Below are 27,862 nucleotides of genomic sequence, written 5' to 3'. Positions count from 1 at the left end.
ACACACACACACACACACACACACACACACACACACACACACACACACACACACACACACACACACACACACACACACACACACACACTTTCCTCTGTCTATATCTGCAAAGACAGCTTTCTTGTAGGCCCCCTTCACTTCTTTTTCTTGTCCTCCTCATGTCGTATTCCTCCTTTGTGTCCCCTGTTTCTCCAAGTGACGTCTTCCGCTGTCTCCCACAGCAACGCCATGGTGATGAGCTGGCCACTGTCATGTCCGGCGCCTCTGTTATGCTCATCCCTTCACCCCTCTCTCGTAAATAACTTGCCCTCTTTTTTTATCTTTATCTTTCCTCCGTTTTGTGGACATTTTATCATGCTGAAATGGCCCAGTGCTGATTGACTGTAGCCAGGTTGCAGAGCCTAAAGAGATGCTTGTTAAAGCTTCAGCATGACATATAAGTAGAGATGACTTGCATTCCCTCAGTTATAGTGGGAGGCAGCAGCAGACTTTGAGAGACTCTAAACTAATCTTACTTTGCCCACTGATGCTTACTATAGGATGGATGATTGGCCTCATTCGGAGATGGTTGCCTCAGGGTGACTGGACTTCATGACCCTCCATCCACCCCATCCAAGGTCATTATGAGGCAGAAATGTGACCCGCCACCTTCATTTGCTTTGTTCTTCACTTGAGGGCTACCTGCCTCAGCGATCCGAGCGAGAGAGGAACAATCATCCCAGGCAGAAACATGACTGCTGTGCATGAGCACGCTCGCACTGCTCAGGCATCTGCGCCAACAAAGAGCTGCATGCACTGCTATGTATGAATGTGTGCGGAGCGTGTGCATGAATATTATGGGATGGCGGCAGTGTTGTCAGGCAGGGAAGTGGGGGTGGAGGAGTGGGCGGTGAGCTGTGTGCACATGGGGGGGGGGGCAGAGGGAATGGACGACCTATGAATATTATGGAATCATGGAGGGGGGGGCAGTGAGGTGCGTGAGAGGTGCAAAGATAGCTGTGCATATGGGATAGAGAGAGCAGGAGGAGATGTTGGTGACGGTGTTGCTCGTGAGCGTGTGTGTGCACGCGCATACATGCATGTGTAAGGGGCATTGGAGCGATAGTAACAGACAACGGCCAGACATGGGCCTTTGTTGCTATGCGATCTGCATGTACTGTACAGCGGGGAATATTGCAGAGGGCCGTTGTAGCAGAGGAGGCAGCAGAAGGCCTCCGGGCTTACATTTCAACCCTGAATGCTGCTCTCTTCTTTTAACACATCTAAAGACAATAACATGCAGAACATACGGTCTTCATCATGACTGAAATTTGTGCTATTGTGAGCAACAAAAGACCGATTATTAACGCAGTTGATGTATGAAATATTTAATTACCTTTTTATAGTCCATCAAAGAATCTTTGGCCTTCAGGGAGTGATGCACAAAACTACTGGTCAAAAGACAATTAACTGCAGAAAACCTGCATTACAGTGAGTAAATTAACAGTGTTGATGCTGTTAACTATTTTATTATTATAAAATGAAAGTATATGCCGCTCCTTATACACTAGGAAAACCAAGAAAAAACAACAATAATGCAATAAACTCTAATTCCAGTGTAGCGAGCCATTGTGTATTAATATTTATAGGTTTGTATGCGGCCTGATTATATTCACAAGGCCTTTAAATGCTCCCTCTGGGCTTTTATTCGACTTCAAACATTTTAAATAAAACTTGTTGCTCATTCAACTGGCTTTTACTTTAAGATACTGATACAAACAAAACAGACCCTGTTGAGCCGAAGCATTGTTTGGCAGCCACTTAAATTATTTTAAAAAAAAGATTTCGATAAAGAAACGAAGCGCCACTGAGCAGCGATGAGAAATGTTACGAATGTTTTAGTGAAGTTATTTAACACTTTTTAGACTCTGTTAGTTTTGTGTCTGGATGGTAAGGTTGAAGTCTTATTTAGTGTTTTTTTTACTGTAGTTTAAACAGAACTAGAAAGCAGAATTTTCTGTTTTTATGAATCAGTCTTGGCCTGTTAAGAGAAGCTTACTCTGATCAGACCTGCGTCCCACTTCGTCATATAATATAACTCACACCTGGCTTCACACCCTGCATAGTTGCACACCTGTTGGCTGGTGTTGCACTATGAAGGAGTCGCTCGTGAACGGTCAGATCACAGTCTTGAGGGATGGATGTGGTGCAGATGTGGTGAAGCCTGGTTGTTATAACACCACCGTGACTACATCTGACAGCAGGGCCTGCTTGACCTGCACACACCTGAACATGCAATCATACAGGAACAAAAGTGAAGAGTCTTTGACTTCTCTGATTGGTCAGGTTCATTCCCAGGTGGATCCACCGTGAATATTATGGTCTGTCACCAGTGGACTTCAGCTCCCCTGGAGACCATGTGACTGTTTTTTAAAAATTCTTTCTTGTCTTTTTAGAAGTAGTATATTATGGGATGTATGTTGCTGCTGCCTGGAGTATTATGGTCTGTCATGGCGAGCGGGAGGGGGTGTCACCGTGACAACGGGGTTGCTAAGGGGGCTGGGACTACTCGTGGAAAAGGGGAAGGGAGTGTGCATGCAATGAGCCTGGTGCGTGCATGTCTAGTAGTGGTGGTGTACGTGTGAGTGCGCGCGCGCGCGTGCGTGGTGGAGGGGGTGGGGGCAGGCTGAGTATTATGGTCTGTCCGTTGCGAGGTAACTATGCAGAGTCCTGTGTGAGTGTGGGAGGGGGGGGATTATTATGGGATGTATGCCCCCTTTGTGTGTTTGTGAGGATGTTAGCTAAGCGCTACCTCTGAGGTTGGGGAGACGGAGCAACGTGTTTTGGGTCATTGACGGCTCTTTTTTTTTTTAAATTTTCGCTGATCATTGGCTCAGGAGGGCTTAATGAATGAACACTGAGAGACAACAACAGCCGCACAAACAGCCTGACGCCTGACAGAGAGAGGGAGCACACCTCGACCCGGGACTACACACACACACATACACATACACACACAAACACCACAGTAAGTTTCTAATGTATGAAGCTACTATTTCAATGCTTAAACTTTTCATAGATGTGTTGATTTAACTCGACAGCGCACACAGTTTGAGATATTTACGGGTGCCACACTTCTTTTCCTTCATTCCCTCCTGTTTTAGAGGAATACCTGCAGATTAGAAACAGATCGTGTCACCCGCAAAGATAATCTAGTTATCCAACTTGTTTGAGTGCGCAGGTGCTCGTTTTTAGTTATGTTAACAATAAGAAATGGTCACGCTTTAGCTGCCAACCAGTGCCATGCATTATTTATTTATTTATTTATTTATTTTCCTCTCTCAGTACCCTCAACCCCCTCCCTTCCTGGACACCCCCGGTCCACTCTCCAGCAGTCCCACGTCATTTTCCCTCCTCCCTTGACCGAGGAGCAAGGTTTAGGAGGGATTAATCCAACATCCAACCAGCAAAAGGAAATAACATTAAAACGCCGGGAAAATGTCGGGCAGCGAGGATGAGAGGGTAGACTTTGGAGCAGCGGACGAGCACTCACTTCTTCGCGGTAAGCTCTTCTTTTTCCTGTCCCCCCCCCCCCCCCCCCCCTTCTTTCTCAGAGGAAGGTCCATCTCTCTCTATCTCTCTCTCTCTCTCCCTTCAGCTCGCCGAGGCTAATGTTAGCTTGAAGCTAGCCAGGAGTTATCGGCCGTCCCTCGCCATGATAGATTAGTTAAGCTAACTTGGCGAGCTGGTGTGGACAGTTTTTCTTTCTGATTTCGGTGTCCGCGGTGCTGTAGAAACCCGACGTGTGTGCTTTTCTAGGGGTGCTGACAGCAGCTGTCAAAGTTTCAAAGACAAGTTTCAACCTGTGCTGTTGTGGCATTCAGGGTGCGTGTTGTGCGTGAGCGAACATTTTTTGCCAAGTCGTACCCAGTGCGCGGTCCCCTCCTCTCTGTCTCCGGCCTGCAGCAGCCCCTCCTGTGTGTCCGCCGTGTGCTACACTGTGTTATTTTAACTTAATGAAAGCATGTCACCGGCAGACGACAACGAGCCGGAGGATGCTGTGTCGGACGTAGACGAGGTGCCCAAGTCGAAGAAGAAGAAGAAAGCCAAAAAGAGCAGCCGGGAGAGCAGGAGCAGCAAGAGGCAGCGACCCATCAGAGAGGTTAGTGTGCTGTCCTCTGCAAGGGCTGCCAAACTTTTTATGGTTACCACTGCACATTAAACTGATGAGGCTGTGACTCAGGGAACCCCTCTTTAATTAGGGGATTTTTTTTACCCGTCAGATGAAGCTGTCAACTCATCAGATTAAGTCACATGTTGCAGATACTGATTTATAAGGACCACTGTGGTTTATATTAGGGCTCCACTGATTAAGTGGGCATGCCAGAAACTGGTTTATTTTCTAGTAGTTTTGCAAATACAAGTAATTTGTCTTGATACTTTGGTGCTTAACAATCAAAATATAGAAGGTAAATAAAGATAAAACACAGCTAACACAAATGACAGGTTATAAAAAATATATAAATAGAATTTTACTATTGAAAAATAAAATATTGTAAACATAGTCAAATATATTCTAGATGAAACGAGCTGAGCTTTTAATCTGTTAAGGTACGCATTCTGACCTTTTGGTTGTAAAATTTAAAGATTTGCTTTCTAAATTGGTTATAACCAATCAAAAGGGTTAAAGAACAGTCACCTTGTTATTTTAGGTACAGATATTTTTGGGCTTGTGCACAAAAATAAGGTGCCTGTATATTGAAGGCAGCTAGATATGGACCAAAATATTGCAGCCATATAAGATAAGATATTCCTTTATTAGCCCCATGATGGGGAACTTAAGTGGACAATAAAAATATGAGTGTCAATAAAAAAGAATAAAAAACAATAAATGATAAGTACAAAAGCAATAAAAATAATATTAGTAAAAAAGGATAGTAAAATAACAGTAATAGTAACATTATATACAAGAGTAATATTGATGTTGAGCGATAATATACCTGAGTTTGATATTGTTATTGCACAGATTTAAATTAAAGTCCTATCATGTATTGGAAGTAATTCATAGCAAACAAAGCAAAAGTCAGGCAAAACTTACCTTATGAGGCAGCTGGATTCATGACGTCACGATATCACAAGATCTGGCTTCAAGCTATGCAAACCAGCGGTGGTTTGGACTAATCAGTATCAAGAATCGAGCTGCTTCACAAGGTATGACAGTGATAGACAGATGGTTCATCCAGTCACCTGCCAAGTATTTTTTTGAAGTACCTTCTCTTTTCCAAACATTATCCAAGGATGACTCGTCAGATGGTTCTGTGTAACAAACCATCTGGTGAGTTAGTTTAAGGCAAAACTGCTCTGAAAATGATGCATTCATTGTAATTGCTATGGATGTAGGATGTCATTGATGTAAAAACAGTTACCCCGAGATTAGAGCTGCTGACTAATGATTATATTTTTACCATCAATTAATCTCCACATTATTTTTTTTATTCATAATCAGTTAAAAATTGTGAAAAACACCTTGTTTCATTTCCTAGACCCCAAGGTGACAAATCAAAACTCCTTTTTTTGTCTGAGCAGCAGTCAAAAGCCCTATGATGTTCAGTTTCCAATTACATAAAATTGAGAAAAAGGAGCAAATCGTCATATTTGAGAAGTAGGAATATTGAAGATATTTTGAATTTTTGCTTGAAGCTAAGTCATGGATGACAGTGCAGAGTGTGTGCCTTTCTATACAGACATGTCATCAATAGAAATAAAAAGAATGACAATTAAATTGTTAAATTATATGATATTATTAAGTATAGAAGCACCACTGCCTTCAGGTAATCAGCAGAGCGGCTCTATGTCTTGCAGGAGTTGCCAGTAAGCTCCCCAGAGCACCTGATTGGAGTGGAACCAGCAGAAAGGGTTGCGGATGAGGGAGGTGTGCGGTCAGAGAGTGAAGGAAGTGATTATGCCCCAGGGAGGAAAAAGAAAAAGCGCTCTAGCTCGACCAAAGACAAGAAGAAAGGAGGTGCAGCTGCAGAGAAAGGAGGCTCATCCAGCTCAAAGAGCAAACGTAAAGATCCAGAACCAGAGGATGATGAGGATGACGATGATGACTGCCAGGTAAATATTCATTCAGACTCAGGTGCAGAATGGTTTGCTAATAATTCCTGCAGGACTAACATATCAAAGTAACCTCCCCCTGGCTGTTCTTTTTAACTCCTGCCGCAGCCGAAAAGCTCTACCCAGCTGCTGGAGGCCTGGGGCATGAAAGACATTGACCACATCTTTACTCAGGAAGACTACAGCTCCCTTACCAACTACAAGGCTTTCAGCCAGTTTGTAAGGTGAGGAAACTCCATAGAAATTCTTGATAAGAATTGATGCTATTGTTGTATGTTATTTTGTATGTAGGTAACATATTGTCAATTGAATGTCCATAGGCCATTAATTGCGGCAAAGAACCCCAAAATTGCTGTATCAAAGATGATGACTTTGATGATGGCTAAGTGGAGAGAATTCAGCACAAACAACCCTCTTAAGGTATCGTAATTTTGTGCAGTTGCAAGGAAATGTGTTGCTGTGCTGTTGTGTGTTCGAGTCTCTGATTCTGTTCTGTGTCCCTCTGTAGGGTTGTGCAACTGCCAATGCAGCCCTGGCAGCTGCCAATGTGGCTGCAGCTGTGGAGAACATGGTGGTGGCCGGGACAGACGGAGGGGCAGACACCAGCGCTGCCACTTCATCTGCACCTGCTCCTGCCGCTGCTCCGACACCTGCTGCCCCCCCAGCAGCCCCAGCACCTCCACTACGGAAGGCCAAGACCAAAGAGGGCAAAGGTAAAGCAGGATAAATGTGCACTGTGATAATTAAGTTTGAATTGAAAGACGTTTGTCATTTATGAACAGTGTAAGAATAAAACAGATTCCTTGTTTTCTTATTTTCATTATTAGATTAGAATCTACTTTTGTACTGCTTATCAGGCTTTACCTTTTAAATGATTCACCTGCATGAATTTTCATCTCTGTGTTTTTTCAGGTCCCAATGCTCGTAGAAAGTCAAAGCCTGCTAATAAACCTCCACCTAAGGCCAAACCCAAGAAGGTAGCTCCACTCAAGATCAAACTTGGAGGCCTCAACAGCAAGAGAAAGCGCTCCTCTGTAAGATATTTTTTGTCACTGAATTATTGTGTTTTCAAGTCCTTTACTTGTCAAATGATTAAAATCAGAATATTGATGATGTGCTCTGTCTCATTTTCAATGTCTCCTTCTCTCTGTCACTATCAGAGTGATGAGGATGAGCCAGATGTGGACAGTGACTTTGACGATGCGGGGTTCTCTGTGTCAGATGGCTCTAACCGCAGCAACCGCAACAAGAAGAAGCCCAAGAGTGCAAAGAAAAAGAAGAAAGGTTGGCATGGAAATATTACCAGAATAGAAAGTCTGTTCTGTTATCTGTACATCAAATCAAACATTTGAGAACAGACAGCGGTCTAATGTTGGGGGATTTGCCTTGTTGAACATGATCAAAGTCATGGCCGGATTGAAGGCAATTAAGCTTCACATGTTCCCTCACTCTCATTTCCTCTTACAGTGGAGACTGAGGATGGCGATGGTTATGAGACAGACCATCAGGACTACTGCGAGGTGTGCCAGCAGGGAGGAGAGATCATTTTGTGTGACACCTGTCCCCGAGCTTATCACATGGTCTGTCTGGACCCTGACATGGAGAAGGCACCTGAGGGCAAGTGGAGCTGCCCACACTGTGTGAGTAATCTCAGCTCTCAGTGCTGAGGAGGGAAGACCATTAGGTTGTATGTTAGAGAAGATGGGCCTGATTCCCGGAGAATGAAACAGCAGGAAAAATATGACCCCTGTTTGCTAAAGTGTGGAAGCGTATTACTGAGAAGTTGCACTGACAGGACAGTTGGTTGTTGGGAAATGGACTTCGTTAATGGTTAATTTAATAGCATTTTATGTTCTTCCTTTTTCTTTGTCCTCTGCTGACCCCCCACCCCCCAACCCACCCCCACCCCTTTTCCTCATGTTCCCGTCTATCCTCTCCTGTTCCCCACCACATGTCTAACCACCCCCCATCCCCCACTTCCTCTTCTTGACCCTCCCCTCCCACTCCCGCCCTCCATTCGCTGTGGCTCCACACGCCAACATGCACTTGCGCACGCACGCTGTGCACACTCCCGCCCCAACCCTGGCGCTCTTGAAACACACCCCACCCCTCCCCTTTCCTTTCACTCCTCTCTGCATACCTTCCCTGCCTGTCAACCCCCCCCCCCCCCTCTCTCCTTCTCACACATGTACCACCTCCCTCTGCCTGTAATGGTGCCACCAGGAGAAGGAGGGGATCCAGTGGGAGGCCAGGGATGAGCTCTCTGAGGCTGAAGGGGAAGACGAGGAAGACAGACGAGATGAAGGGGTGGAGGAAGAAGATGACCACCACATTGAGTTTTGCAGAGTGTGTAAGGATGGAGGGGAGCTGCTTTGCTGTGACACCTGCCCCTCCTCCTATCACATCCACTGTCTCAACCCTCCTCTTCCTGAAATCCCCAATGGAGAATGGATCTGCCCCCGCTGCAAGGTGAACGCTGTGCACTGATGCATAGAAGTGTGCGCGTGCATGTGCTCACGTGGGCGTGCAGGCCTGCAGATTCCATCTTGTGCACATTTTTGCAGCCAATTGAGAACCTTATTCATTGTCTGTGGATACATATATTTTAAATAAACCATGTCAGTGTTTCAATTTTCATCCTGCTGATTTCCAAATGTTTAAATAATTCACTGTTAGTTTTAAAAGCAAAATTTCCTATCTGTTCATTGATAAACATCCTGACATAAATGATCTCCTCTCCCCTTCCTGACAGTGTCCACATATGAAAGGCAAAGTTCAGAAGGTTATAACATGGCGCTGGGGGAAGCCTCCAGCCCCCACACCTGTCCCCAGGCCTGCTGACCTGCCTGCTGACGCTCCTGATCCCCCACCGCTGGCGGGTCGCAGGGAGAGGGAGTTCTTTGTCAAATGGTGCAATATGTCCTACTGGCACTGCTCCTGGGTGCTGGAGCTGCAGGTAAGACACAAAGTCTGACAACTTTGCATCCACATGTAGTTGAGGTTGTGGTGTATTTTGCTGCATGTGTGCACATGTGGGCCATTTTTCTGTACCGTACATAAACCCAGTATCGCTCAGCCTACTGATTCTCGACCTCTCTGTCACTGGTTCTCAGTTGGAGTTGAACTGCCAGGTGATGTTCCGTAACTACCAGAGGAAGACTGACATGGACGAACCTCCGCCTGTGGATTTTGGAGGCGAGGGTGATGAGGGCAAGAGCACCAAGAGGAAGAACAAGGATCCTCTTTTTATCCATATGGAGGAGGAGTTTTACCGCTATGGAGTCAAGATGGAGTGGCTGATGATACACCGCATCCTTAACCACAGGTAGACACATATACTCTCTTTTGATATTTTGAAAGAAGCACATAACACATTTAAATAGCTCTGTAGGTGTGAAAGAGGATTTGATTGGAATTTTAGTCTCAAACAAACACCAGTAATATTTATTCTATGTGGTTTTATACCTGTTGCTATAGTTAGTGACTTAGAAGTTTTTGTGTAAATAATATCATTATGAGAGTGACACTACAAGAAAGCAAGTTACATTACAATTTCACCTCATTAAGAAATCAGGAAGAATGTCAAATTGACAAAAACAGTGAATTGTTTGAAGGCAAAATGCTTATTCTACTGTTGTCATCTCTACTACACAGTATTACACATACTACAGCACAGTAATACTGTTTAGTATAACTCCATCTGTCCTGTATGTTTTCATATCAGTGTTGACAAAAAGAACAACGTACATTACCTGATCAAATGGAGAGATCTGGCCTACGACCAGTCAACCTGGGAGAGTGAAGACATGGACATCCCAGAGTTTGACACCTACAAACAGACCTACTGGAATCAAAGGTACGCAGAGGCTTACAAAATATCAGATAATTATTCTTTTAAGTTATACATACCACTGAAATGGTGGTTTAACTCCTAAACTGTTGTTTTCCTTTAGGGAGTTGATGCTTGGGGAAGAGGGCAGACCTGGTAAGAAGCTGAAGAAGGCAGTCAAAGTCAAGAAGGCTGAGCGACCACCTGCTAATCCAGTTGTAGATGTAAGCAGCCAAAGCCTTTAACAAAAACAGAGAAAAAAATTACCTTTTCTTATTTCCAAATACATATTCTTCTATATTGGTTTCTTCTTTCAGCCAACCATCAAGTTTGATCGGCAGCCTGACTACCTGGACAGCACAGGAGGCACCCTGCACCCCTACCAGCTGGAGGGGTTGAACTGGCTGAGGTTTTCCTGGGCTCAGGCCACCGACACTATCCTGGCTGATGAGATGGGTTTAGGCAAGACTGTACAGACTGCTGTCTTCCTCTACTCATTGTATAAGGAGGTCAGGAAGTGTGTGTATGAATGTCTTAAAGCATTTTTTTGTCATTTGAATACTAGAAACAGTGGTGGTATGTTTTGGGAAATGTGTATGGCTTAAGTTACAATGTAGTTAATCCATAACAATGCGTGTATAAATGTTAAACTTAAAAAAAACTAACAAAAAAACAAACAGAATAAAGTGCTTCTTATACGTTCCCTTTTCCTGCCATTTTGTCTAGTCTGCCCTCCCCTTCCTATCAGTGTTAGTGGGTGGGGTCTCAGACATGTGACGCAGAGCAATTTTGTCCATTAAAGGGGATGAGTTCTAAGTAAGGACCTCTATCCTAAAGGCAGGGCAAGACAAAATGCATTTGCTTGTGAAATTATAAATGTTGGTATCTTTACCGGTTAATTTTGATTTCTCCTTTATTTTCTTCAGGGTCACTCCAAAGGTCCCTTCCTGGTCAGCGCTCCTCTGTCCACCATCATTAACTGGGAGAGAGAGTTTGAGATGTGGGCCCCTGACATGTATGTGGTGACCTATGTAGGGGACAAAGACAGCAGGGCTGTCATCAGAGAAAATGAGTTCTCCTTCGAAGGAAATGCCATCCGAGGGGGAAAAAAGGCTTCCAAAATGAAAGTAAGAAAGAAAAAAAATTACAAGAGTGATGATACAGAGAGAAATATATTAAAAACTTGTAGCATGTGATAATTTGATGTTCTGCGTAATAGCACTTAACAGTTTTTGTTACTACATGAGAACATGTGAGGGTGTGACAAAATATGTTTATGTCACTAAAATATTAATTCTACCAGTTTTTACAAATGCTACAAATATTACGAGTTACACTAATGTCCTTCTTTCTCTGTACTTTACAGAAAGACTCAACAGTTAAATTCCATGTCCTGCTGACATCCTATGAGTTGATTACCATTGACCAGGCTGTGCTGGGGTCCATTGAATGGGCCTGTCTAGTTGTGGACGAGGCACACAGACTCAAGAACAATCAGTCCAAGGTAACAAGAAAGACCACTTTGTATAAATATTTGTTGTTTCTGTATTTCAAATAAAATATTTGTTGATATACCTGTGCCACTGCTGATTCTAACTACTGTATCTTATTTTGTGGTATTTTCATTATTAAGCTCAATGTCTAATTTTCGTCATGTTTTTTATTGTTTGCTGTCAGTTCTTCCGAGTGTTGAACAACTACCCCCTGCAACACAAGCTGCTGCTGACCGGCACTCCTCTTCAGAACAACCTGGAGGAGCTCTTCCACTTGCTTAACTTCCTGACCCCAATGAGATTCAAGTCAGTAATCTCTTATGTGGCTAAAGCACATGTGGCTGTATTTCAGATGCGATACAAAGACACCCTCACTGACCCTGTGTTCATTTTTTTTGTTTCTCTGCAGCAACCTGGAAGGGTTCCTGGAGGAGTTTGCGGACATCGCCAAAGAGGACCAGATCAAGAAGCTCCATGACATGCTGGGACCACACATGCTCAGGAGGCTGAAGGCTGATGTTTTCAAACACATGCCTTCAAAGACTGAGCTCATTGTTCGAGTGGAGCTTAGCCCTATGCAGAAGTAAGTGATGAGCAGATGATGAATACCAGTAAAAGTTCAGCAGTTTAACAATCATATATCCATCAGAATTAAATAATTTCATTTCATTTTTAGAAGTTCTGTGTATGTATTTTTTATTTTTTTTCCCTTTGTTATTCTCTGGAGTTTCTTTTCTAATGATTGTTTTTTATTTTCCTTGTTGTAACCCAGGAAATACTACAAGTTCATCCTAACACGTAACTTTGAGGCCCTGAACACGCGTGGAGGAGGGAATCAAGTCTCTTTGCTCAATGTGGTGATGGACCTCAAAAAGTGCTGCAATCACCCCTACCTCTTCCCTGCAGCTGCTACAGTATGATCAAAATCTTATCACCACATTTTGAGGGAATAGCTTATTTATATTGTGTGGCATTGCCCTGAATTATGCCTTTGGATGTACTTAAACGTGTTAAACTACAATCAATTTATCCAGATTTCTTCTCTGACTGCAGGAGGCACCGAAACTTCCAAATGGCATGTATGAGGGCAATGCCCTGACCAAGTCTTCAGGGAAGCTGACGCTGCTTCAGAAGATGATGAAGAAGCTGAAGGAAGGAGGCCACAGGGTTCTAGTCTTCTCTCAGATGACCAAAATGCTTGACCTGCTTGAGGACTTCCTGGAAAATGAGGGATACAAATATGAGCGAATTGATGGAGGAGTCACAGGCAACTTGAGACAGGAGGCTATCGACCGCTTTAATGGTGAGGCATGCGCACACACCTTTATTTAAAGTGTTCGTTTTTCCTCTCAGAAAGGCTGCTATGCTATGTTTTCTGTGATTTCATTTGAATTGTTTTTTATCCCAACAGCTCCTGGTGCTCCTCAGTTTGCGTTCCTCCTCTCTACCAGAGCCGGTGGTTTGGGCATTAATCTCGCCTCTGCTGACACCGTCATTATCTACGACTCTGACTGGAACCCTCACAACGACATCCAGGTATGCAAACTCTAGCTGCAACCCTTTACATCTGTGTCAATCTGTTTATTTGGATGAAAGGAGATTATGCAGTTTGTTTAATGTGTGTTGTAGGCGTTCAGCAGAGCTCACCGTATTGGCCAGAACAGGAAGGTGATGATCTATCGCTTCGTTACAAAAGCGTCAGTGGAGGAGCGGATCACACAGGTCTGTGAAAAGAAACACGACAAGAAATGATACACACTCTAAAAACTGCATTGGCTAAGATAAAATTCACTGCTTGTTGGTCTTCTACAAATTGTCTTCATCAGGTGGCGAAGAAGAAGATGATGCTCACTCACTTGGTGGTGCGACCTGGTCTCGGCTCCAAGACAGGCTCCATGTCTAAGCAGGAACTCGATGATATCCTAAAATTTGGAACTGAAGAGCTGTTTAAGGATGAGCTTGGAGAAGGTGAGTCCTCTTTAACCCACTACTTTTATGTAATTTAAGATCCAGAATAAATTCTGTTTCTGCATTTTCCTTTTTACAATTTACAATCATCTGAGTTAAGGGGACGGGGTTTAACAGTTTTGTAGTTTCAGTAGTTGAGCACAGGACTGACAATTCAGACTCATTAGTGCAGTAAAGTCTGATCTGACTGATGAAACATTGAGGAAATATAATTAAAGCTCTCCACCTGCCTATTTGGGTCATCCTGCTTTCAGGGGACAACAAGGAGGATGACAGCAGTGTGATCCACTACGATGACCACGCAATTGACCGTTTGCTAGACAGGAACCAGGATGCTACGGACGACACTGAACTTCAGAGCATGAACGAATACCTCAGCTCCTTTAAAGTGGCTCAGTATGTGGTCAAAGATGAGGACGACGAGGTACAGTGTGTTTGTGTATGTGTGTGTGTGTGTGTGTGTGTGTGTGCCTACAAAGTTTGGGCATTTGTGAAATTATGATCTGGTTCTGTTGTTTTAACTAACAGGAGATCTCTGATAAATAAAAATAGGGGTCGCTTGTAGTAGTTTAGATGTCTAGAAATGCCAAAAAATTGTATGTAATCTTGCATTTTAGCTTCATCCTAGACTTAACTGACATATATCTACAGTCTTATTTAGTTTAAATCACATAAAAAGCTCTAAGATTGGTAAAAAGTGAAATCCCATGCTTTAGGCCATAGATTCTCAATATATTTTATAGCAACTCTGTCTTGTTTGGAGGAGGAGGAGGTGGAGAGGGAGGTTATTAAGCAGGAGGAAAGTGTGGATCCTGACTACTGGGAGAAGCTGCTTCGTCACCACTATGAGCAGCAGCAGGAGGATCTTGCCCGCAATTTGGGAAAAGGCAAAAGAACTCGAAAGCCGGTCAACTACAACGACGGCTCCCAGGAGGACCGAGGTATAAGACAGGGTACAGAACAATATATAATGCAATCTCTTCTTCTGTGTGTGTTGAGTAGTGCTGTTGGTGGACTTGTGTTTGTATCGTGTAGGTGTGATGTGGTAGGAGGACTGAATGCATGGCATGCAAGTATTTTATATTTATTTATCTTTTGTGACTTGGAGTCACAGTTGTGTTTTTTGTGTTATTTGGATAAGTTTATATTTATTTCTCAGGCCAATTATGTTTAAAAATAAGATATTTGAATTATGGGACCTGTCCCATCAAGAGGGAATTAGAAAATTGCCTGAATACTTTCTGCAAAATAAAACCGAGAATTACACTTATCCTGTTTTATGAGACGGGCCGCTATAACATTAGCTCTGTTATTCAAATTAAATGAGGTGAGAGAGGACATTAATATTCAAACACTGGTGCACACCAAAAAACAAACTGAAACCGTCTTAAATAATGAGTCTGGGTTCTCTTACAAAAACTCCAAAATGTGCATTTCAGTGGAAACAAAAAGACTGGGGCTGATATAGTATAGACATTTATTTAGCTTGTTGAACTGGGGCAGCAGCTAATTATGCAACACACAAAGGACAGGGTCTGACCAGTGTTCAAGAGGCAGGCTTGGCAGCAAAAAGAAATACAACCTCACTTAAATGCATATATTCATTTTCTTTTCGCCTTCCTACAACAACCAGCTTTGACATTTGGATAAAAATCCATTGGACTATTAACAAATGACTAAATAGAATAAAGACTCAGAAGTTTCAGATTCATAATTAATAGGTGATAATATTGCATATGCATATTTGCACCCTGTGTAAGGTTATAGCAACAAAGGAAACTGACATGAAAGGAAAAGACATCCTTCAGCATCTTTCATGCTCTGGTTTATTTGTGATTGGGCAGTTTGAGCCTGAACAAGTTACAATATGACAAAGAAGACAAACTAAAGGTGTAATCATACCTGTTAAGAATTAGTTCTGCTTTTCGGAGTGCATTGTTGTACAGTAAGGGTAAATTCAGCTCATAGGTTGTATGCTTATATTCTTTGAAGGTACCACACCAATTTTATAAAAGTCAGATGCAATAGAGAAACCAATTTCGGATGTGATCACAGTTGAGAATACACTCAAAACTAGAAATGCCCGATTCTGTCTCTACGATAATCTTTTTTCTTGTTAATTTGTGAGCAGTTATTAATAATTTGGTTGAAGCAGTTGCTCGTCCTCGTAGCTAGGAGCCTGTCAGACAGCATCTTAACGGGGCTACGGGCTGTAGCCTGAAGAGGTTTGTCCTTTTCATTCTTTCCCTCAACATATTTCTGTCAATGCTCCTTTTAGACTGGCAAGAGGATCAATCTGACAACCAGTCTGACTACTCAGTGGCCTCGGAGGAGGGCGACGAGGACTTTGATGAACGGTCTGAAGGTAAGGCTCATTGTTTTGATCCTTGCTGTTGAGAGAATGAGGATGCATGTGTGCTTTGGTGCTAAGATGGAGTATGAATGTCACTACTATCAAGCATTTACTTTTTAGATGTTCTATGTGTTTGATGTTAGTTGTAAGGATTCATTTGAGTTTATGAATTAACCCCATTGAAGCTTGAGACATTGAGACAGATTATAAGGAATCTGAGCCCTCTAAGTGCCACTTCTTTCACCCACTAACAACCTTCAAACCACCCCTGCAGATGCATATTCAGATTCAGATGACAGCTATGATATCCTCATCGACAACCTCAACAACAATTCGATATATGCTTGTCGGTGCATCGTGTGCTCAGACCGTAGAAAGGCAAGAAAAGAAAGAAAGAGAAGGAAAGTGGAAGACAAAAGAAGGAGAAAAGCAAAGAAACAGGGACAGAAAATTATAATCAACGGTTTCTTGGCCATCTGAACTGTTTATTTATACTTTGAAGAGATAGTTTGGTTCATATTAATTTAGTTTAGCTTGAAAAGCTTTTCAGGTATTTTGTATTAAGGCACTTTAACATATCTTGTTTGTTCATTTATGTTTATGATGCAGTTTCTATCAGTTGAAAACATCCTGCATAATATTTATTTGCCATTGAATGTATAAGTGCAATAAGATGTTATAATGTGTGTAGATTTTATATATTTGTTTAATTTAATTACGGCTCTGTTACATGACTTTCATTAAATGAAGTATACCACCACACTGCTTTCAGTTGTAAATGTAATTGTAAAAGCATTTAATGTAGAAGTGTGGAGAGATTGTGAGGAGAGGCAGCTGCAGCAGGATCGAGTGTACCGTGATGAGCCGTAAGTCACAGAGAAACTTTAGGAATACACATGATCATGTATCTAAATTTAGTTTCATTTTTCACTTTTCATGTTCATGGGTTCAGTGAACTGTGCGTGTGTCTGAATGTGAGCTGCACCTCAGATGTGTTAACTAATGTCCACCTCCACTCAGCTAACGCCCGCAGACCAAACCGTAAAGGGCTGAGGAACGACAGGGACAAACCTCTGCCTCCGCTGTTGGCCAGAGTGGGCGGGAACATTGAGGTGAGTTTTCTGCTGAGCCCACCACCATCTGGTCTACATTAGACCAGAAGATGTGAGAAAAGTAATTTAATTTTCTTTTTAAAACATGAAGGGAAACAATGAATATCGAATAGACAATTGCTTGCTATCAGATTTTGTAGTCACATTGGCTTCTGTTTATGCAACATTTTACTTACATTCGTCTTGACCTCTTAAATTATCTATCAGGTTTTGGGCTTTAATGCACGGCAGAGGAAGGCTTTCCTGAATGCAGTGATGCGTTATGGGATGCCTCCTCAGGATGCTTTCACCAACCAGTGGCTGGTCAGAGACCTCCGAGGGAAGTCTGAGAAAGAATTCAAGTGAGTCTCCATGTGACATTTTTGTCTCATCGCATTATTTTTAACCTGTGCAAACCATCCAAGTACAGCACAAAGTGCAAACAGCACACCTGAGCTGGTTGCACTAGAAGCCCCTGAGCTGTTACATGCATTGTCTTATTTCTGTGGTAATAAGCTTGAAAAATAGCTTTGCTTTAAAAATAATTCATTTCTATTTCTGTTTTCTTGTTTATTGTCTTTTTTGCTGATTTTCTTCTTTTTTATTTGCAGTGAAATCCATTCACCCTTTCTTTAACATACTTTCAGGGCTTATGTGTCTCTGTTCATGCGTCACCTTTGTGAGCCGGGGGCTGATGGAGCTGAGACCTTCGCAGATGGCGTCCCACGTGAGGGTCTGTCGAGGCAACATGTGCTCACTCGCATTGGTGTGATGTCCCTTATTAGGAAAAAGGTATTTTTTCTACATATCAAAGAAACAGAACAAAGTTAGTATTCAAATCAAATATTTAATCACTAATCAAATGATGAATGCATTGATTGATTATTGATTGACAGGTGCAGGAGTTTGAGCATGTGAACGGTCAGTGGTCCATGCCCTGGATGGCAGAGCTGGAGGAGAACAAAAGGGCAGCGGCTTTGGCCGCAGGTGAAGATCTCAAGACTCCCTCTACTGGGACTCCTGCAGACACACAACCCAACACCCCTGTCCCAGGTACACACACGCAATCAGGCCATGGTCACTTTTGGGGACATTACATAGACTTACATTCCTCACATTTTCTGGAGACTTACCCTAATCACAACCACTGCCTGTCTAACCCTAACCTTAATCTAACCTTACCCATTGACCCAAAAATCCGACTTTTCCCAATTGGGGGCTCGATTTTTGTCCCCAATTGGACAAGCTGTCCCCAATTAACTAATCCTAAATATGAAATTTGTCCCCAAATGTAGCTTATGACATACCACAAACACATACTTACTTCTAAATCATTAAAACAAGATATCAAATTTGGTATGATTTCTTAACCATGATGAATCACAACTGCAGAACTGAGTGAATACATAAATAAATACACAAATTTAGCCCAAAGCAACAATATTAAACACAAGCTGCTCTTTTCCCTCTGTCATGTACTTTCATCTCAGCTTGATGATGTGTTCGACGCTGCAATGATTCAACGAGAACCATCACAGACACAAATACTGTGTTGTAACACAGGGAATGCTTGTCAAATGACATGTATTTTAAATTTCCCCACAGCTCAAAAGTCAGCCACATGCTTAACTTCAGTTTCTAACTTTAAGCCCAGATCTGAATTGTAACCCTGAAATAACTCTGGATAAGCCTTTTTCGATTGTGTTGTACTGAAAGATATTTATTACCATTTTTAACATTACATTACATTAACATTTATTCAGGTCTAAATACACATTCACCCAGACTAGCAGCATATTCTCTAATGCCCTCTTGTGGATATAAGCAGAAAATCACAAGACAGCTATTAATGGCCACTAGACGCTCATTTTTTAACTCAACCATTAAGCTTTTAAAACTTAATGAGATTTTTTGGTTAGTGACAGCCAGAACAGAGACGGGATATAAATGCAGTATTTCATATCTGTCTTTACTGTTTTTGCAGAAGATTTGTCTAAATTAGATGACAAGGAAGACACGAAGAAGGAGGGAGACGAGGGCAAAGGAGCCAAGAAGGCAGATGATCCAGAGGTAAAGTCTGCATCTATATCAACTATTTTTGTTTAATAAATTATAAGTTAATAAGTTTTAATATTATCTTTGTGTCTCTAATTTGAAACTGACATTTTTTACCCCAGATTATTGAAATCCCGGATGAGTCCGAGAAATCCCCTGCACTTGAAAAGAAAGAAGCAGACTCTGCTGCGGGGAAGGAGGAGATAGAGAAGGAGACTGGAAGTGCAGGTGAAGGCAAGGAGAAGGTGGCAGAAGACATGAGCAAGGACAAAGAAGACAAGGACAAGTCTTCAGAGATGGAAAAGGACGCTTCTGCTGAGGTCAAGGGTGAAGGTTCAGACGGCAAGGGGGACTCAGAAGACAAGTCTAAAGGTGAGGCGGGCGTTTAAACTGTTTTCCATTATGTCTCGTTTACTTGTTTCCTTTTTTCTGTCATTCTAACTTTGATACTCTTGTTGCAGCTGAGGAGGTCAAAGATGAGAAGATGGATACCAGTTCACCAGTGGACAAAGGTGCCTACACAAAGTCCATGTCAACATACACACACACACACACACACACACACACACACACACACACACACACACACACACACACACACACACACACACACACACACACACACACACACAGAAAGTAAATTTCATTTTCCACCTACACTTACCACACAGATGAAGACATTTTCAATACATTTATAAGGTAAAGCTTAATGTAAATGTACTGCAAGTATTATAACTGACTGCCACACGTCTACATAATGAGAAGAGTTCTCGAGTTTTAAACTATGTTGTTGACGTGCTTTTGTCTTTCTGTTGTGTTGTCACAGATCAAAAAGAGGAAAAGGACGGTGTGAAAACGGACGAATCTGGCAAACTGCAGAATGGAGAGAACACCAAAGAAGGAGGAACAGCTGCACCAGTGGTTAACGTCAGTGAAGAGAAGAAGAAAGCCACCAAACAGAGGTTCATGTTCAACATCGCAGATGGAGGATTCACAGGTGGACACAAACACACACGTACACATACACAAACATACACACACACACACATATATATATATTTTTCTCTCTTCTCTTTTTTTCTCTTTCATTTCTGTCTTTTGACCTTTCTGCCCTCCTTTCCAGAGCTTCACTCTCTGTGGCAGAATGAAGAGAGGGCAGCCACCGTCACCAAGAAGACCTTTGAGATCTGGCACCGACGCCATGACTACTGGCTGCTGGCTGGCATCATACAGTATCCTTTCAAATGGGAACTTTCTTAAACACCCAGGTCTTATTAAATTGTGGAAGATTGCTGCACATCACTGCATCCTTAATACTTAGTAGCATCCTCAGCCTCTTGTTTGTCATTGTATGTTTTTGTAAAGAGAAGAAGTGGACCGAGAAGTTAGTAACAGGCTTTATTGATCCATTGAATGGATGACAGACCAAGTGTCCAACTCAAGGTTGTACAGTGAGAGACCTTCTAAAGAGGACTTGAAGTTCAACTTCAACTGTTTATGGATATTTATAGTGTGTTGGACTGAGCCTATTCATTGTATCGATTAATATACTGATTATTTTCTTGATTATTCAATATATTATTTTATCCATAAAATATTAGAAAATATCTGGTATAGTTTCCCACAGCCTCTTTAAATGTCTCCTTATGAAATGGTTATTCAATTATCAAACTAGTTGCTGATTAATTTTATGTTGATGTAAAGCTGAACTCGTCCAAGTCCCTGATGCATCAGCTCAGCAACTTAAACCTGAAGAACAATATTCAGCACTCATTGTCTTCATTACAGTCTTGAAGTAAAACAAAGTGTTTTTTATATTGTACCTATATAGCCCTACGTCTCCACACAGTCCTGGTAAAATGTTGTTACACTTGACCTCGGCGTCTCTCAGACACGGCTACGCTCGGTGGCAGGATGTGCAGAACGATGTGAGGTTTGCCATCCTCAATGAGCCCTTCAAAGGGGAGATGAGCAGAGGAAACTTCCTGGAGATCAAGAACAAGTTCCTGGCTCGCAGGTTCAAGGTAATCGAAAGCTTGCTGTTGTCACGTTTTGCGTCATGTTGTTGCACACGTGTTTCTGTTTGTGTATGTCTCTCTCATGTCTCAATGGGCGTTTGTGGTCTTTCTTTGTTTCCTGTGTAGTTACTGGAGCAGGCGTTGGTAATCGAGGAGCAGTTGCGCAGGGCAGCCTACCTGAACATGACAGAGGACCCGGCACACCCCTCCATGGCCCTCAACACTCGCTTTAGTGAGGTGGAGTGTCTCGCAGAGTCCCACCAGCACCTCAGCAAGGAGTCCATGTCTGGAAACAAGCCTGCCAATGCAGTGCTGCATAAAGGTAAAACATATGAACAATCAAAAGTATACATTGAGGTGTAGAAAGGGTTTAACCTGAAAGATTGTGGATTTTAAAAGAGAGACTTTTTGTACTCATGGGAGTATTCTTGACAAGTGTTAACAGGCAACTACAAAGTCATTTTGATAGTGTGCTGAATAACAGTAGCTGATAATATAGCTCAAATATGACACCCCTTTACTTCTAAAAAGAATGTAATGGAGCTTCCTTGTAACTCACCAACAAACTCCTAAATGTATATATTAGTTTAGCTACAGATTTTCCATGAAGAAAGCTTTTCATTGTTCTGAACAATCGGCACATTAGCTGTCACTAATGAGCATATACAAAAGGGAAACATTGTAGGTGTTTTGCTGCTACTGCAAAAGTCCTGAGTGCTGTGGTATTTCAATGAGATGACTCGAAATCTTTCATCCTGGGTTGAGATCTATGCAGGAATGTCTGAGTAGTTAAATATTTTACTATGACATCAATGTATTTAATCATTCAGTATAATAATTCATTTTAGCTTGAATTATGACAAGTGAAAAACATCAGTTTCCTGTAGGGCACTTCTGAATAAGAAGAGCTTTATGTTTGTGTGTGACAGAGGATACTATCAGGTATATGGAAAACAGAACTATTGTGTAAACAAGTATTAAAATTTCTTAGCTCTAATTATAGCTGCTAACAATAATCAGTACCACGTCTGATGTAACACTAGTTAAAAATAGAGTATCCTCCATGTTTAAACAAGTATAGCTTTCATTACCTCTACAGGAAGTGAGCTCTTTGACCAAATAGTAGTTTGGTGGTGAGACATTTCAGATGACGTTGGTTGTTGCTGATCGGTGACAGAGTGCTTCTTCTTTGCTGTTATCAAAACAGTCTCGAGGGAGGAAACTGGTTGCTAAAAACAACCAGCACTACCCTTTGTTCCAGTCCTTTTGTAATAGAAGAAAGTTCTGTCCACTTCTTGATGGGAACCAGGATTTAGAAAGATGATTCCTTCAACATCATGTGAACAAGGAACCTGGTTTCCATAATTGGGGTAGAGAAGTCTGATTTCCGCAGTTAGGCTTCTCTTTGAGTGTACGGATCTTTTGGCCATGTATGCAGCACATACAAGCTGGTTTCTCATCCTTTTTACAACTATGCCTGTACATGACATAAACTTCAGACTGAGAAAGTAACAGTGGAGCAGCTGGATAAAAGGAGAGATGATTACACAGTGATGCATCCTTGTATTTAAAATAATTCCACCCAAAGTCTGGATAGAAGTGAGACTAACACAAACCTCTAGAAATCTCAAATGAGTCTGTTTCCACAACTGAACATTTGACTCTTTGTGAAATTCAATATCAATGCCAAAAAGCATGTAGTCAATATCCAAACTGCAAAATATGTCTATTTTGAATCCTCAAATTTCGGCAAACACTAAAACAAACTTTCATTTAGATTATCACAGCTGGTTTCTGTTGTATTTCCAGTTCTCAAACAACTCGAGGAACTTCTGAGCGACATGAAGGCTGATGTCACACGTCTCCCGGCAACTATCGCTAGGATACCCCCTGTCGCTGTGCGACTGCAAATGTCCGAGAGGAATATCCTCAGCCGATTGGCCAGCCGGGGGCCCGAGGTCACCGCCCAGAACCAGTCACAGACCTCACAGCAGATGCAGGTGCAGCGCTGACCAATCACCTCACACATTTCACACTCACTGACTTGAGGCTGACCGCCCTCATCTCACCGCCGCGTAGCAAACGTCCTCCCCATCAACCACCATGTACAGCACAGTCAGGTTAGTCCTCCTCGCTCTACACCCACAACCCATCTCCGGACTCAGAAGAGCATCAGCTGTGCTGCTGGACCTTCACTGAACAGACTGGAACTGTAGATGTAGGATGGGAGTGAACGGAAGAATAACTTCTTCTCTTTGTGGCAGACTAGAAACAGGTCTTTCTCCTCCAATGGGAATCTGGTTTAACTCCTCTAACCTGAGCACTGTCGTCGTGACCGAACTGCAGGCAGCTCCCCCCCCCCCACCGACCTGTCCTGTTCTGTCTCTGCAGCAGGGTCAAACGTGTTTATGTAACTATATGTATCATGAAGCTGACGAGGCTAGATGGAAGAATAAGCAGCATGTTTGGAGTATATCGGTGCTTTGTAGTAATTTTTGGATTATTAAAGAATTCAAGGGATTTTACTGTGCTCATTTTCACATTTAGGAAATGTGAAATTTTCAACTTTTACTTTAAAAGTCTAATGTCCTCACCTGTGTGTGTGTATGTAGAGTGTGTATGTGTGTCTATTTCCAGTGTGTGTATGTATAAAACTGGGCATATTGATGTGCATCTCTACTGCTGAATGCCCCCGACACTGAGAGACTGTTGCTGTTACTTTTCTATCAGTCAGTCAGATCTGTTACCTCTTCACGCATCCTTCCATCTCAAACACCCACCTGTCTCATTAGGAGACCAAACCCAGGATTATCTCTCTGTGCACCCCAACCAGCACCTTGACATTCCTAACTGCACCACAGATTAGCTTTCTGGAAACTCTCCCGTGTTCGCCTGAAATTTGGACATGCAGTAGCTCCACAGCTTTTCGGTACTTGGGATGGTTTTAAAAATAATGGCAATCTTAATTTAATTTCTTACTGTCTGATGTTATGTTGTTTTCCATATTGAATATAATTATTATGGTTACCACCTCGTTGTTTTTATCATTGCTGTTGGTTTTTTTGGACTAAAATAAAAGGTCGACAGTTTCTTGTCAATTTTTTCTCAGTAACTATCGGATGTATTGCCATGATATTTTTTATAGATGTTCATGGTCCCCTGGAGAGGGATCCTAACAACTTTTGCTGATCCAGTTCCTTCATCATGTTAAAAGATTGAGTTACTTACAAACTTAAGTTCATGACCAAATACCTGCGAAAATAATTCAAATCAGCTGTAGTTCATGTTAACTGCTGATTTAGCATGCTAACAGGCTAAACAAAGATGGTGAGCATGGTAAATATTATATTTGCTAGACATCAGCATGTTAGCATTGCCATTTTGAGGCTGTGTGGCCCTGCAGTTTAGGGGTTAAAGGACAGGTTCACAATTTTTGAAGTCTGTTTTAAAACTACAGTCAGGAACCCATAAAAACACTAAAAGAGGTTTTCCTCACTTTAATAATTCCTCAGTTTTTTCCAAGAAAAAGTATTAAAATTTTTCTGAAGTTTATATGAGGCTTCGGCAGCTTGCGTTAGTCATACCGAGTAGATATCTGTCACATAGCATAAAATTCCACCTTTATGTTTTGTCTGACAGTATTTCCCTGTTGAGCTGCAATATAGTAACAAAAAAAGAGGCTTCATGTTAGCTTCAGATAAACTTTGAAATACATTTTTACACAGAAGGAAGCTTGTGAATTTTGTCTCCCATCACTTACATTGTAAGTGCATTATGAAGGGATCTTCTAATAGCTTGAATAGGAGGAATAATTATGTCAAGAAAAAACCTGTTTCAATGAACTTGTCATTTAAGATGCTCTCTATGAAGGTACTTAAATGCCACAAAATACTTAATAAACAAAACACTATCATTATGTTAATATATTGACATTATTACATAGCTCAAAGAAAAGTAAGACAGGCTACTGCAAGCACACTGTTTAGATCATGTTTAGATTTTGCACCATTGACTCCTTCGTTGGTATTTTGATGATGGTAGTGGAGAATGCGTTGTTCCAAAACCTCAATTGGGATGAGATCAAGGCCATAGCGTATGAGTCACAGCATTTTCATACTTGTCAAATCATTCAATAACCCCTTGTGACCTCAATGTAAGCATCTGATTTCATTATATTTTCAGGATTTTGAAGAAATAAGTTTGCCGCTTAAAGCCGACTGATGCCCTGATAGCTGTTAAGAAAACATTACAGCAACTGTTCAAACACACACACACACATAAAAACCCTGACATACCATAGTTTGCATGCAAGCCTCGAAAGAAGAGGTGAAATTTGCATGGAAGCAAATTTTGCTTTGCTGGATAGCTGGAAAAGCTGAAAGGGGGAGCATTTAGTACGCTGAGGAGATCGTGAGAGGAAGAGTAGAGGAAGAAGGGGACAGGAACAGGCACATTTTCTCCCTTAGATAGTTGGGTCATTAAGAAAATTAGAGAAAATTACAGGGTGGGTGGATCAGCTGGGCTGGTAATGAAGCCTGATATGTTATCATGAGAGTTAGGGCCTAAACATGAGGCTGAGTGTGAGTGAGTGAGTGACAGACAGAAAGTGGGAACAAGCGGCGCTACCCTGGACTCAGAAATGCATCAGCTGCTGTCGATGTAATCTGACTGTTTCTGTGAGTTTTTTTGCGGTTTGGACACAAAGAGGAGGCTCGATTGATTCATTCATTTCCAGAGTCCAGACTACCAGAGACCCTGAGTGCAGAGAAGAAGAGCCCCAGTAATGTCTCGTCGGTGAGTGTCTAGTAGTTGTTTCATGTATTTGATAGGCTAAAAAAAACAAACAAAAAAAACACTTCATGTTTCATGTATTTATTTACTTTTTTTTTTTTTTTTTAATCTTAATCTTGTCTCCAGTCTTGTAAATGTTTGTCAGTGTTTGTATGTGCTCTGGTTTGATGTTTGCTCTTTTGCCAATTTACTGTGTTTTCTGTTCTTTTACCTTTTTACCAATAACTGCATTTTCTCCTCCCATTGTTCTCTTCTACCTCTTCTGAACTTCAGGCTTTTATGTTTGTTCTCAAAAACTTGTCAACAGGCTTAAATGAAATTTGATGGAAACGTAGGCCATTATCAAAGGAATAAGTAATGCTGATCCAGGTGTGGATCCAGAAATGTTTTAAAGGATTTCTTTACACCTCTGAACATTTTCACTGCTTTCTCATTTAATACTGCACTCAAGTGAAGACATTTTGGCTCATGTATCAGATAACTATCATTCAGTTTGAGCACTTTGATGAAGCTCTGGACTAAATTAAAAATAATGGTAAAAAAATAAATAAAGACGACATAAAAAACAGTTCAACAAGCCTAGGATTGGGTGATATGGATAATATCCCCTATCAAGGTATGCTGATTGTATATTGCAGTATATATACTACATTTTCTGGGGGAAAAATCATTGTTTTTTGTCTAATCCAGTGCATTAAATACCCAAAAAAATCCCAAATGTTCATCACATGGATTCAAAATATTACTATAATGCAATAATGCCTTAAAACAGCCCTTTGCATTGATTTTCAACATCGCCCACAATGGCTTTATACATGCAGATGTATTAAAGGGATCATTACCAGTGTCATTAAAAGCGGCATTGAAAGAATATCTCATGGTACATAAATCTAAATTGTCTCACAGTACACATCAAAGACAAATAACTGTTCTCAAAGCAACATTCAAGGAAAGCTGCCCAAATGCCAAATAAATGTTAAATATTACCAACAGTTCAAAACCATAAAGTTACAGAGATAAGCAGTATATCTCCTCCTTCGAGAAACTGCAAGGAGTGAATGTTTTAACACTTTTATTACAGTATTTTATGACACTATTGATTTATAGGTTTGGACAGAGGAGGGCATGACAGTAAATGAATCATACCAGAAACCAATTTGATGCATTGCAACAGTCTGATGTGTTGCAACACTCAAAAGGCTGATATCAAATCTTTGGGAACAGCTCTGCAGTCACAAGTCTGCAGCCGCGTTTCTGCAGGAGTCCCGCAGCCCGAGAAGTGATGCTAAACTCGGTCGTGTCAGAAAAAAAAAGAGAAGAAGTTAAACCAACCTTACAACCAATCTGTGAAGAGAGGAGTGCAAACTGAAATAGATGGCGTTAACCACGACTCTGAGACAAACGACACCTGCAGCACTGCCAGGGTGTCTGTGTGCAGCAGAGGTGGAGTGGGGTGGAGTGGGGTGGAGTGGGGGGTGCAGTGTAGTATGTGTTGTATGATTTTCCACAGATGCAGTGCCACTCTTATGCAAACTCGTCTTAATTTCACCAAAAGCAAACACAACACTATTTACACTTCACAGCTGTTATGAGAATTGAAATGTTTATGACTTCAAACATATCCCATCTTCTCCCTCTTGGAGGTAAACAAGATTTGCAAGTTATATGCAGGTTTACTTTTTTTTAATAGTCCACAAAAAAAAGTTTGTTCATGTGATCCAGGTGCATGTTTTGGTAGTATAATTATACCTTCCCTGTGTGCTGCAATCGTGAGTGGATTTGTGTTGCAGTATGGGGAAGTAAGTTGTGCGTCTGTACATGCCTCTTGTGACATCAGAGGGCAAAATGATCTGTTTCATCTGCTCTGCTTGTGAGTTGTGTGGAGTTATTATTACCAATGTAGTTTGATAAAGAAACAAGTTCACAGTTGGTTTAACAGCTGAAAGCAACACACACAGAAGCACTCACTCACACACATAAATTCATATAAATAGAGGGGGGAAGGTTGCACTGCAAATAAGGAAGTGTTCAGTGACTCTGACCTTTGTGTGTTTCATGTACACTCACACACACACGCACACACACACACTCACACACACACTGACACACACCTGGAAGTGAAGAACAAACAGTGGCAGCAGACAGGTGGGCAGACGGAGGGGAAAAGC

At 41.7% G+C, this 27,862-nt stretch overlaps 1 protein-coding gene across 4 annotated transcripts; it reads left to right on the top strand.

Annotated features, from left to right (window-relative positions):
• Nucleotides 1-2,749: 2,749 nt before the first annotated feature.
• On the top strand, nt 2,750-23,986 carry chd4b (chromodomain helicase DNA binding protein 4b). Of its 4 annotated transcripts, none has more exons than XM_062421739.1 (40): nt 2,750-3,007; nt 3,325-3,541; nt 4,017-4,141; nt 5,842-6,096; nt 6,205-6,320; nt 6,417-6,516; nt 6,605-6,809; nt 7,009-7,130; nt 7,257-7,380; nt 7,564-7,736; nt 8,320-8,565; nt 8,849-9,052; nt 9,210-9,421; nt 9,821-9,952; nt 10,050-10,149; nt 10,243-10,434; nt 10,852-11,052; nt 11,292-11,429; nt 11,603-11,724; nt 11,828-12,001; nt 12,191-12,332; nt 12,472-12,721; nt 12,830-12,954; nt 13,048-13,140; nt 13,245-13,386; nt 13,641-13,810; nt 14,153-14,327; nt 15,665-15,751; nt 16,760-16,851; nt 17,059-17,192; nt 17,478-17,622; nt 17,727-17,883; nt 18,815-18,900; nt 19,008-19,257; nt 19,347-19,397; nt 19,712-19,882; nt 20,009-20,117; nt 20,777-20,909; nt 21,030-21,225; nt 22,713-23,986. In XM_062421739.1, the coding sequence occupies exons 2-40, from the start codon at nt 3,478-3,480 to the stop codon at nt 22,913-22,915; spliced, it is 5,916 nt and encodes a 1,971-aa protein (XP_062277723.1). In that variant the 5' UTR covers nt 2,750-3,007; nt 3,325-3,477; the 3' UTR covers nt 22,916-23,986. The 4 variants fall into 4 exon arrangements, with proteins under 4 accessions (XP_062277723.1, XP_062277721.1, XP_062277722.1 ...); XM_062421737.1 differs by having other exon boundaries at nt 14,153-14,339; XM_062421738.1 differs by having other exon boundaries at nt 14,150-14,327.
• The last annotated feature ends 3,876 nt before the right edge of the window (nt 23,987-27,862 follow it).

This window comes from Scomber scombrus, chromosome 7, assembly GCF_963691925.1.
Source record: "Scomber scombrus chromosome 7, fScoSco1.1, whole genome shotgun sequence".
NCBI classification, from domain to species: Eukaryota; Metazoa; Chordata; class Actinopteri; order Scombriformes; family Scombridae; genus Scomber; species Scomber scombrus.
Note: the sequence above shows the minus strand (reverse complement) of the source record. Positions and strands in the feature narration are given on the sequence as shown.